The 12,339-nt window shown below is 46.6% G+C and overlaps 1 protein-coding gene across 1 annotated transcript in view; it reads left to right on the forward strand.

The window, feature by feature from the left end:
• LOC144769219 (uncharacterized) overlaps positions 1-12,339 on the forward strand; it is a 221,179-nt gene that overhangs the window by 38,967 nt on the left and 169,873 nt on the right. The window contains exon 3 of the mRNA XM_078653259.1: positions 7,695-7,757. Within this exon, the coding sequence (XP_078509385.1) occupies positions 7,695-7,757 (63 nt within the window). The remainder of the gene's footprint in view (positions 1-7,694; positions 7,758-12,339) is intronic.

The following is a 12,339-nucleotide window of genomic DNA, read 5'->3' on the forward strand; positions in this document are numbered from 1 at the left end:
GGCCACTCTGCGCAAAGTATTGCGTGCACGGTTGCAGCTCCTCCACTATATTCCCGGGAGACTCTGCTCAACTTGGGTGAGTACGCGCATGAGGGCCACCTCTCGTTCGCAGACACTGCTCTCCCTTTGAAAGACTTTGTGATTAGGGGTCTTCTATCGTGCGGACTTCTTAATGTCAGATCATTGCCCAAGCATGCCGAAGAAATCCAACTTCTGGTGGATACTCATCAGTTAGACGCCCTGTTCCTCACTGAGACTTGGACCCACCTCAATTGCGAAATCGAGCTGGGCTGGGCCTGCCCGCAGGAATATAAAATCCTGCACCTCCCCAGACCGAAAGGACGAGGTGGTGGGGTGGGAGTGATCTACAGACCCTCTTGGCATATCAAGATTCTAGATTTGGACTCAGTCGTTGGGACTGAGTTGCTTGACCTCTCTATTAACAGTCATACTGGGGCTACTTTTACGGTGGTCATCTGCTATAGACCACCGGGGGCCTTCAGCACCCAGCAACAAAAATCGCTACTCGATACCTTTTCCAACATGGCAACATCCCACAATAAACTGATTATCTTAGGCAATTTTAATCTATGGCCGAATGGCACCTTAGATACTGGGCTGCATAATCTTTTGCTTTCCTGTGAAAGTGTGGGTCTCCATCAATTAGTTAGGGAATCCACTCATAGAGCAGGGCATCGGCTTGACCTTATCTTCTCGGTCCCACAGCTAGTACACCTGGATGAAATCTTGCCCATGGGCTGGACTGATCATTTCCTTCTTAAATTCTATATTAACAGCAAGGGGGTTAGAACGCCGGTACATGGCACTTCCTCTGAATTTAAGTACAGAGACTGGAGAGCGCTGGAGAGGCTAAGAACCACGGATGCTGTGTTCAAGGTGGATGACAGCTTTTCCCTGAACCGTCAAGTCGATGACAACTATGAGGCCTTATGTCTCAGGATTACCACGAGGGTTGGCTCTATTGCTCCACTAAAAACACGCAAGCATAAGGGCAGAGTGTCGTCTCCGTGGTTTAATGACTCTCTAAAGGCTCTCAAACTTGCCTGTAAACAGGCAGAAAGGAAATGGAGGCAGGGTTATTCCGATGCCAGCAGACTGCTCTGGAAAACTAAACTCTCCGAATACAAAGCCTTGATTCAGAAATCTAAATCTGATTATTTCTGTTCCACAATCTGCACCGCTGCAAATAGCTCCAAAAGCATTTTTCAGATTCTGAACAATCTTACTCACCCTGACTGCTCAAAAAAATCAACCCTCCCCACACAGGCCCTTTGCGACAATCTTGCTCTGTTTTTCAAGTAAAAAATAGAAGTCATCATCCGCAACTTGAGCACCTCCCCTACTCTGTTCTGCCCCCCTTGTTCGGGGGAAGGGGATATAGACATCGGTGCCGGGAACCCAGGATGGCAACCTGTGGACTGTCTGCTGGAGCTTCCTCCTATTACTGAGGCGGACTTCAACAGAATGGCTCGCGGTATCTCATCTGGATCGCCTCTGGACCCTATCCCCCATAAAATCTGGAAAGCTTCCGGAGAGGAACTCTTTCCTACTCTACGCAGGATTTGTAATCAATCCCTGCTTAGTGGCACAGTTCCTGCTTCTTGGAAACAGGCTCTTGTTTCTCCACTGCTAAAAACACCTTCTTTAAACCCAGAGTGCCTACAGAACTATAGACCCATCTCCTTGCTACCGTTCCCTGCAAAAATTGCGGAACGTTGGGTGAGCTCATGTCTCTCCAAACATTTGGAGCAGCATCGATTTCTGGATGAAATACAATTCGACTTCCGCCCAACCCACGGTACCGAAACTGCCCTACTTACTGCTATGGAGGACCTTCGAATGCGTGCAGACAGGGGTCAGGCAGTAGCTCTGATTCTGCTGGACCTGTCTGCCGCATTTGATACGGTAGATCATGGGATTCTATTGGAGAGACTGAGGGAGGCCGGGGTGGGGGGCACTGCCTTGCACTGGTTTTGCTCCTTCCTGCGGAATAGGAAGCAGGCTGTATCCCTTCCTCCGTTTCAATCTGCCTTCTCCCCGGTGTCTCATGGGGTGCCTCAAGGCTCGTCCATCAGCCCGATTTTATTTAACGTTTATCTAAAACCATTGATCACGTTGATAAAGTCTCACAGGCTAAAGGACATCAATTACGCAGACGACACTCAACTCATCCTATCCTGGGAGGGTGAGGAATCGATTCCTTTGGAATCCTTTCATGAGTGTCTACGAGACACGGCTGGCTGGCTACATAACAACTCACTACAGTTTAATGCCTCCAAAACTGAGGTTTTGTTCTGTGCCGGAAGTTGGATCCCTCGCCCTTTCCCAGTGGATTTTTGGCCCCCAGAGTCTTCAGAAAAATCTCAGCCGGTTACCACTGTTCGCAATCTGGGTGTTATGATGGACAACAAACTGAGCATGGAAGCCCAGGTTGCGAAAACAGTGTCCACCTGTTCGGCCCTCATTCGGTCCCTACGTAAGATATTGCCACTACTTCCCTTACAGGCCCGGGCTTTAATAGTCAGGTGTACTATTCTAAGTCGCCTCGACTACTGTAATGCGCTGCTACTCGAGTCTCCAGCCCTGCTGTTAGACAGACTCCAAAGAGTACAATCTGCCGCTGCTAAACTGGCTCTTGGCTGGCCCAGGAGATCCTCGGCCACAGCGGCGATGGCCGAACTCCATTGGCTCCCGTTGAAACAACGAGTGGCCTTTAAATCCGTCTGCCTCGTCTTCAAAGCTCTGCATGGATCTTGGCCCAGCTCTCTGCAAGCCATGTTTGACTGGTACATTCCATCCAGAGCACTTCGTTCGACAACGGCATGTCTTGTAAAAGTGCTGAGATTTAAAAAAGTTAGGACCGGAGGCAGATCTTTCGGAGTTGCGGCCGCTAAACTCTGGAACAGTATGCCCCTAGACATCGTCAAACGAAAGAACTCCTTCCTTTTAGGAAACGGGTCAAAACTTGGCTGTTTCCAAAGGGTTAACTCGATGGTCAATGCACTGCTTGCTCTTCCCCGTGCTTCCCCCCCTCTGGTGATATCTCAGCGCCAGGATGCCTGTAAGGTGACAGCTGCGCTATACAAATGTTTTAAATAAATAAATAATAAATAAGGAAAGGATGTGACCGAACGGCCAGACCTGCCGGCTTTGGAGCTGGGGAACCAGGTTTGAGTCTCGGCGTCAGCACATCATCCTGTGTTTCTAGGCAAATCACTTAATCTCCTGGTGCCTACCGAAAATAAATGTGTCCCTAACTGGTGCTCATGAAAAGCATTCCAATTCCTTTGGGTCGAGTTCACGCTATAAGCGCCGTTGTTGATGATTAAGTGTCAGTGCCTAGCATCGGAAACCACGGGTTCAAGTTGAGCACTACTGGTAGGTGTACTCACAGAGCAACCAAGACATGCTCCTTAGAACATCAGTTTGCATTACAGGGTGATGCTGCAAATATAAAAAAGTAAACACTGACAAAGCAAAAAAAGAGAACGTAAATTAAAAAAAAATATACAGAGATTAGCCCATCAGCCCTGTCACAGTGGACTACTTTTTAAATTGACAAGTACATATGTAGTTGAAAATGCAGTTGCTCACAGTGAGTAGAGCCAATGGCAAGTCAAGTCAAGTCAGAAAACACTTTATTCGATTATTTTAAAATCATAAAAGGATGCTACAGAACCATTTTCAATCATACAGACAAATTTTTTTTTTAAAACAAGTTAAAAAGTTAAGAATTGCTATGTACATAGAAATTTCATTTAAAAAATCATCTTTACAAACATATTTACAGTAATCACAATCTGGTAGTCCATTGGCAGTATTCAAAAATATAGTGCGAACTAGAATGTCTATTGCAGAGATGCTAACCTAAGGGTAAAGTGCAAAACATGCAGTTCATAAGTTCATATTTGACACATTTCACGGTTACATTAAAAAATGGTAAGTTATTCTAAACAAGCAGTTAAATTACATTAATTACTGACTTTTAATCTTGTTTGCTTTGACCGGATTGACATAGTCAGAAAATTGGCAACCCCATACATTACTACTGAAGTTTCCATGAGTTGTAAATACAATAAAGCTGGCTTAACCTGCACAAAGCCTCTCAGAATTTGTTTAATATATCTTTCCCTCCCATTCTTGTAAAAGGGACAGAAAAACAAAAAATGTAGTATATCCTGATCTGAGAAGTAGTCACATTTGCAGGGAGCATTTTCGTGAGGCTTACACCATTTTTCATATTCACCTAGCAAAAAATGTGCTTGATTGAAACGAAATTTAGTGAGGACCCACCTATGAAAAGGTTTATTTACTATCGTTAAGTAGGATTGAATAGATAACGAAGCAACCAACATATAGTGGGCCCTAACCGTTGGTTTTAAAATTTCGCTAGCCTCTCTCTCTAAAACCTTTTTCTCTTTAAAGTTTTTCTTTACCCAGTCAATGTCCTCTCTCATAATGCTCTCGGGGTTTGAATACAACTCAGGTCGACCTAAATATTCTACTGTATTTTTAATGTATTTTAGCCACCCGGTCTTGGCCACGTTTTCCCTCCCCATACAATCCCTAATAATCACATGGTTTAAAATTAAAGCTGGATTAAGCCATATCCTAATCCATGACAGCAATGGGGCCAGTGTCAAAGAATCTTCAATGTACCCTATTCCCAGTTCCATATGTACAGGAAAAGCTGGGGTGGATTTTGGAAGGCCCAGTAAAGACCGAAGAAATACATTTTCTTCTCTTTGTATATGGCCCAGGTTTTTATAACCCCATATCATGGCCCCATACCTCGCAATGGACAGTGTTTTAGCTTTATAAATTGATAGAATAGCCTCAGGTGGTTTACCACCCAGCCTTTTAGCGAAACCTAGGATGGAGGCAGCCGATCTTTTTACAGCCGCAGCTTTACTTTTGATTTGTGGAGCCCATGTCCCATTCCCATCGAACACCACACCTAGGTAGGTAAAGACTTTTACTTTAGATAACACTGAACCATTACAGGTGAGGGTTTTCATACCATTTTGGCGACTGCCTACTGCCATAACGTGGGATTTCTCGATGTTAACTGCTAAATCCAAGCTTTGCATAAAAGCCCCAAAAGAATTTAAAAGGCGTTGTAAACCATTAGGGGTTCTTGCCAGCAATACCGTATCATCGGCATATAATAGGACTGGCATTAAGGAGTCACCCATATGTGGTACATCCATGGAGGCCGTTTCCAGGGTCTTTCCCAGTGAATTAATATAAAGTGAGAAGAGCATTGGTGCCAGGATGCACCCTTGGCGCACCCCCCTTCCTGATTTAAAAAAGGCAGTGCAATTTCCCTCTTGTGACATGCGTATCGTTGCCCTTAAATCACTATGAAGTCGTGCCAGGAAGCTCACCAGTGCTTGGTCTAACCCCAGTTCCAGAAGTATTGTCCACAGCTTTGACCTATTGACCAGGTCAAAGGCTGTGGACAGATCCATAAAAGCCAAATACATCATACCCTTTGACGCTACAGTGTATTTACCCAGGGTAAGAAGTAAATTTAGGCACTGATCCTCAGTGCCTCTCCCGGCTCGAAAGCCATACTGAGCGTCGCATAAGATGTTATTATTTGTCGCCCAGGTTGAAATTCTTTCCAAAATAACTTTACCCAAAATTTTAAAAGAGGAATCTAACAAAGAAATGGGCCTATAACATCTAGGGTCTCCCCTTTGGCCCTTCTTGAAAATGGGAATTATTACAGACTGTGACCATGTAGTTGGTGCTTTTTTCCTTTCCAGGTTAATCACATTGAAGACATTAGTGAGAACCACTGCCCACATGCCCGAATTTGATTTAAACATATCGGCTGGTACGCCGTCTGGGCCAGGGGCCTTTTTTCCTGCCGTGTCCTCAATTGCCTTCTGCACCTCTTTAATTCTCCTGGTGCCTACCGAAAATAAATGTGTCCCTAACTGGTGCTCATGAAAAGCACTCCAATTCCTTTGGGTCGAGTTCACGCTATAAGCGCCGTTGTTGATGATTAAGTGTCAGTGCCTAGCATCGGAAACCACGGGTTCAAGTTGAGCACTACTGGTAGGTGTACTCACAGAGCAACCAAGACATGCTCCTTAGAACATCAGTTTGCATTACAGGGTGATGCTGCAAATATAAAAAAGTAAACACTGACAAAGCAAAAAAAGAGAACGTAAATTAAAAAAAAATATACAGAGATTAGCCCATCAGCCCTGTCACAGTGGACTACTTTTTAAATTGACAAGTACATATGTAGTTGAAAATGCAGTTGCTCACAGTGAGTAGAGCCAATGGCTGAAGTGGGCTGTCCTACTACCCTAATTTGTATGCGGTGGTGGGTGGTAGCAAAATGTGAATGGCAGCTGAACAGACCAATGGAGAAGACCACTAACCGAAAGCCACTCTATGTTTTTGTTTTACAGTTTTACATAGCACCAACTCGATTCAAAGGTATCAAAGCGCTTTAAATGAGCACCAGTTACATTACACAGGGTCACAAAATTTTGTTTTTAGGCGCTGGGAGATTAAGTGATTTGCCCAGAATCACAGGGTGTTGCGGCCATGCCAAGACTCAGACCTAGTTCCCCAGTTCCACAATTGGCAGCTCTGGACTTAACCCCACATCCTATGAATATACTTGTTTATTTTCTATTTATGATTTTTTATAAAATCATAGTCTCGCAAAACAGCTAAAGTTGTCTCTGGCCAGACATAAAACGGAGAGAAAGCACGTGATTTTATGCATGGAAAGATTCATGGAGGCGACAGATACAGCCACATGAGTGAGAATTTCATCTCTCTGGAACTTGGAGTAAAAATAAAAAACTGCAAAACGCCAAATCAGCTAACATTGCTTCCTGCATGCTCATGCATAAACCATTGAAAAAACTCCTTTTTTGCCAAGCTTTCGGTGGAGTTTACCACCACCCACCCCAAGTGCAGACAGAATCTTCCAGATCCTCATTATGGCTCATGAGTAAGATTGAGGAGTATAACTGACAGGCGAAAGCTGCCAAAGGCAAAAACTGTACCACTTCGTGACAAAATATGTGTCAGTTGCTTTTAATTGAGTTTTGTGAGAATCGTGACCAATCTTCTCAACCAAGCAAGAGGGATTAAACAAATTCCTGTAGCATCTTGAAGGTCTGGGTGGGAGTGGGGTCACACTCGAGTTGAGTCTTCCAAAGTGTATATTATTTATCTGGTGTCAGCAGATGTTGAACAAGTCTAAATTGATGAGGACTGATAGGAGTAAGCACTTAACTAGTGGCAAATGAATTTGAAAGGACTATAAAAATATGTGCATAATTAACGTTTTGCCTGTGAAATGTTTTTTGTGGGTTCTTTGGGACTTATTCCGAGCTCACAGGTAACTGAAAATCCTCGGATTTCTGGAAGAAACCTTAAAGGTAGAGGGTAAGTTACGGGCTGAACTCCTCCCTTAATTCTATTTCAACGTTAATATAAATTCAGCTGTTGCAATCTCCTATGTAGTGAAGATTTCCTAAAGAAACTAGACGATTTTCAGTTGAAGGTAAATTAGGTTGATCCATCTGGTGACCATTTTTATCTGAACTGAACTATGTTTGGGGTCAAAGCAAAAGTCATCATCAATTTTGTAAAATATAATGCTTGTTTTTCACTTTGTACCTTCAATTCTATTTCAGACTAAAGATGTCCGTGCCACTATAAAAAGTCTTCTGAATTTCCTATGCTGTTACATAAACAATGTAAGTCAAAATTATTTCTTTTAACCTCTTTACACTTCTAAGTAGAAACATTGGTTAGGCAATCTGTTCAACCCTAATGTTTAGATAAAGCTTCAGGGGGGTCATTCCTTAGAGGCCATTTACTCTCAGGTCAGCACATAAAATCGCTCATTCATTCTGCCTGTGGGAAGTCGTAACACTTCATCTAGAGGGCCAAAAAATGTTAGTCCTGCCTAAGACAGCGGAGCTTCGGAAAACGCACCAGCCCCACAAACTCAACACCAGAGGATAACATTGCCCACTACAGTCCCAAAAGGACAACCATGCTCTGCATCCTGACCCTCATTGCCCATAGGCTGGCGGTACCAACACAGCGGACAACCAACATCCCTCGCAGACAAAGCCGATGGCTGTGCTGTGCTTGTTGGCCTCTGGTACCATTGGAACAACAACTGCCAGAATCGGAGGAGTCACACAGCCAGCCCTATCCAAGTTCCTCACACGTGTATTGGATGCCATCATCAGCTCTGTACCCCAGCACCTGCACTTCTCACACACTGCGCAGGAACAGCTGGAGACCAAGCAAGGCTTCTACGCCATTGCTGGCTTCCCAAACGGGTTGAGGGCAATTGATTGCACACATATACTCCTTGTGCCCCCTGCCGCCACTGCACACAATCACCACAACAGGAAGCACACTCATTCCATCAATGTGCAGGCAATAGTGGACCACCGGGGACTCTTCACAAATGTTGTCGACAACTACCCACCTATGGCTATGAACTGCTTGTCGGTAAGTAACAACTGAACACACAACACACCTCAACTCCACCAAATACAACTCACAGCTCTGGGAATGCACACGTTACAAAATCACATAGAACATGACAACCAACATGCCCACATACCAGACATGAAAACACAACTTACTGTGGCAACCTGGGTTAGCCATGTACACAAGCCAGCAACTGCATGGCACCTCAGCCACACAATAACAGAATGTGGGGAGAGTTGGGAACCAGGCATGTGTGAAGGGGACATTTCCATGTCAATATACACTGCTGGTGTTTGGAGTGTACTGTACAGTGGATGCAACCATGTTACCTCAGCCAGTGGGGAAGATCGCAGAACAGTAGCTTGTTATGTCCCCCCCTGTAAGCGTGAGCGGAGTGGGCTGGCCCGGGGTACGCCAAACCAGCATAGAGGTGTGACTAAAAAGCCAGTTGCTCTGAGCGTGGTTCTCTTCCGCAATGGCCAACATGTCTGCCGGGACGGCGCCTCTCACCTCGCCATGAGGCCGAGGCCATGAACGTTGGTGCCTGCGATCCTGTGCGCTAGCTGCAACCCAGGTGGATGGTCCCCAGAACCGTTCTTCCTGCCCCTGTACACCCAGGCCTCACTGCACACCTACCGACACCGGCGTGCGTCAAGGAGGGCTCACCACATGCCAGTGCAAGCTCCAAGCCGGGACCTTGGCAGCCTCCTTAGACCATTGCTAGCCTCCGCGAGACAGGCCCACATTACTCCTTTCTCGTTGACGTACTCCATCGCTGCCTCCAGCCCACACTGTGGCCCAGTAGGTCATACATTTGGAACTGATTCTTGATTTCATGATGCCCGAGTCCATATGTGAATGGGATGTTTTATGTCACTGTACTCCCTACGATGTGGTGCCACCGACTCTGGGCATAGCATTCCAACAACACATGTCTTTGGTCACTTGCTCACTACTGCCTTCGGCCGTACCAGAACGACAGAGTAATCTGTATTCTACCTACACTGCGGTTCACCCAGCCTCATACAAATCCAATCCAGTCCTGACCAGGCAGGACACGGCATCGTCGCACACGCTCAGCTCCGGTGGTCCTACCTCCATCAACCACAAATCATCGCCACATGCCATTCCAACTCAGTGTGTGAGACTCCCAGGAGGAGCTGGCTGAACAGCGCTTGGCCAGCAGTGACCGCAAGCTCCGGCCCACTCTGCGGTCCAGTAGGTCGCACATTTGGAACTGAGTCTTGGTGTATTCATGGCAGAGATTATACCATTGTACAGGCATCATCGCAGACTGTATCCCCTTTCAGCTCTGGTGCCACTATCTCTGTGCCCCGAAATTCATGGACACTCTCTGGTTGAACTTTGGTGGCGTCTGAGTCTATGGCCTGGGGGTTGTCTTCATCATCATGTAGCTGATACTGACTTGGTGTGAAAAATGAGTCTGTAGCATTCATCACCTCTAAGCATGAGCGTCAAATCCGTTCCGCTCGCCGATTTTGCGGATTTTCGGTAAATCCGCAATCCGCGAACTCCCGCAAATTTACCGAAAATCCGCGAATCCGCGAGCGGCGGATTCGGGGGGCAAAAGTTCATGCCTTCAAGCTTGAAGTTGTAACTATTTTAGGATGGCGCCGGCAAGCTGCAAGCCCTCCTAAAATTGTTACAAAGTCAGCTAAGTTAGCTTCAACAGGAAGCACTAATAGATAAAATAAAGCAGGTGCTTTATTTTATCTATTAGTGCTTCCTGATGAAGCTAATTTAGTAACTATTTTAGGATGGCGCTGGCAGCTTGCCGGCGCCATCCTAAAATAGTTACAGGATGATGGACAGCTCACTCAAGGGACCCCTGCGCACATCGGTGCAATTGCATAGTAACACACACATGGTCGCTGGAACTAGTTGAAGCTCAAATTCAGTGACTCATTTATCAGCCCAAAAACAATCGTGAGCGTCGTCGAGGCTGGGCAAGTGTGCCTTCTTCCCAAATCTACCGTCGAAAATCAGCTGTGATGCTGGATAGAGGCCTTTGTATCCTTGACTTTCACGAGCGCAATCCCTTTGCTGTTCCTGTGACCAGGAGCTTCTGTCTCTTCATCTACTGCTCTGATCGGTCTCAGACCTTTTATACACACAAGAGGCATGTGCACTCGCATGGAAGGGCCGCACGTTTGGTCCCGCTCACACACTCGCGGTGTGCACCGTCTTCCCGCCATTGACCCACTATGATGGACAGCTCACCCAAGGGACCTCTGCGCCCTTCGGCGCGATTGCATAGTAACACACACATGGTCGCTGGAACTAGTTGAAGCTCAAATTTAGTGACTCATTCATCAGCCCAAAAACAATCGTGAGCGTCGTCGAGGCTGGGCAGGTGTGCCTTCTTCCCAAATCTACCGTCGAAAATCAGCTGTGATGCTGGATAGAGGCCTTTGTATCCTTGACTTTCACGAGTGCAATCCCTTTGCTGTTCCTGTGACCAGGAGCTTCTGTCTCTTCATCTACTGCTCTGATCGGTCTCAGACCTTTTATACACACGAGAGGCATGTGCATTTGCATTTGCATGGAAGCCCCGCCCACACACTCGCGGTGTGCACCGTCTTCCCGCCATTGACCCACTATGATGGACAGCTCACCCAAGGGACCCCTGCGCCCATCGGGGCAATTGCATAGTAAAGTAACACACACATGGCCGCTGGAACTAGTTGAAGCTCAAATTCAGTGACTCATTCATCAGCCCAAATCCGCAAATCCACAAATCCGCAAAATCCGTGGATTTTGCGGATCCACGATCCGCAAATCCGCAAAATCCGCGGATTGTGGATCCGCAAAATCCGCCCATGTTATTAACTGTTTCTGCTTGGTTCAACCCTCTGCATCATCCCCTGGAAGAACACCTTCCACTGTCCCCGAAACACTCCACGACATTCACCTTGGAGATCGATGAGGACCCGCTCTTCTCTGGTGCCCCTATATCAGTGCACCGCAAGTCACCGTCCCGTGGCAGTGTGCCTGTGCGGGCTGGTGAAGAATTGGCTTGGTAGTTTTGTCTGCCCTGTTCCCATGATGCACTGGGCCAGGGACAGACTAATTTGCATATAGCCAGGTTCTGAGCTGGGATGGGGCAGTGAGATAAATAACGGTGATGGATCAAGCCCTGATCTTTGGACTGGGTAAGAGTGGTCTGCTTAATTCAGACACTCTGTTCATCACCACCCCCTTTTCTGAATCGTTTTTGGCCACTATAGGTGTGGCAGGGTATACTCAGACATGAGTCCCTTTCTCACTGCTCCATCAGGATTCAAGCAAGCCGGGCCGAAGAGGCTGAAATGCCAGAAACCGGTCCCCGGTAGCTTGTCTCCTTTCTGGTGAAGAATTGGCTTGGTAGTTTTGTCTGCCCTGTTCCCATGATGCACTGGGCCAGGGACAGACTAATTTGCATATAGCCAGGTTCTGAGCTGGGATGGGGCAGTGAGATAAATAACGGTGATGGATCAAGCCCTGATCTTTGGACTGGGTAAGAGTGGTCTGCTTAATTCAGACACTCTGTTCATCACCACCCCCTTTTCTGAATCGTTTTTGGCCACTATAGGTGTGGCAGGGTATACTCAGACATGAGTCCCTTTCTCACTGCTCCATCAGGATTCAAGCAAGCCGGGCCGAAGAGGCTGAAATGCCAGAAACCGGTCCCCGGTAGCTTGTCTCCTTTCTGGTGAAGAATTGGCTTGGTAGTTTTGTCTGCCCTGTTCCCATGATGCACTGGGCCAGGGACAGACTAATTTGCATATAGCCAGGTTCTGAGCTGGGATGGGGCAGTGAGATAAATAA

The sequence above is a fragment of the Lissotriton helveticus genome, chromosome 7 (assembly GCF_964261635.1).
Source record: "Lissotriton helveticus chromosome 7, aLisHel1.1, whole genome shotgun sequence".
Taxonomy (NCBI): domain Eukaryota; kingdom Metazoa; phylum Chordata; class Amphibia; order Caudata; family Salamandridae; genus Lissotriton; species Lissotriton helveticus.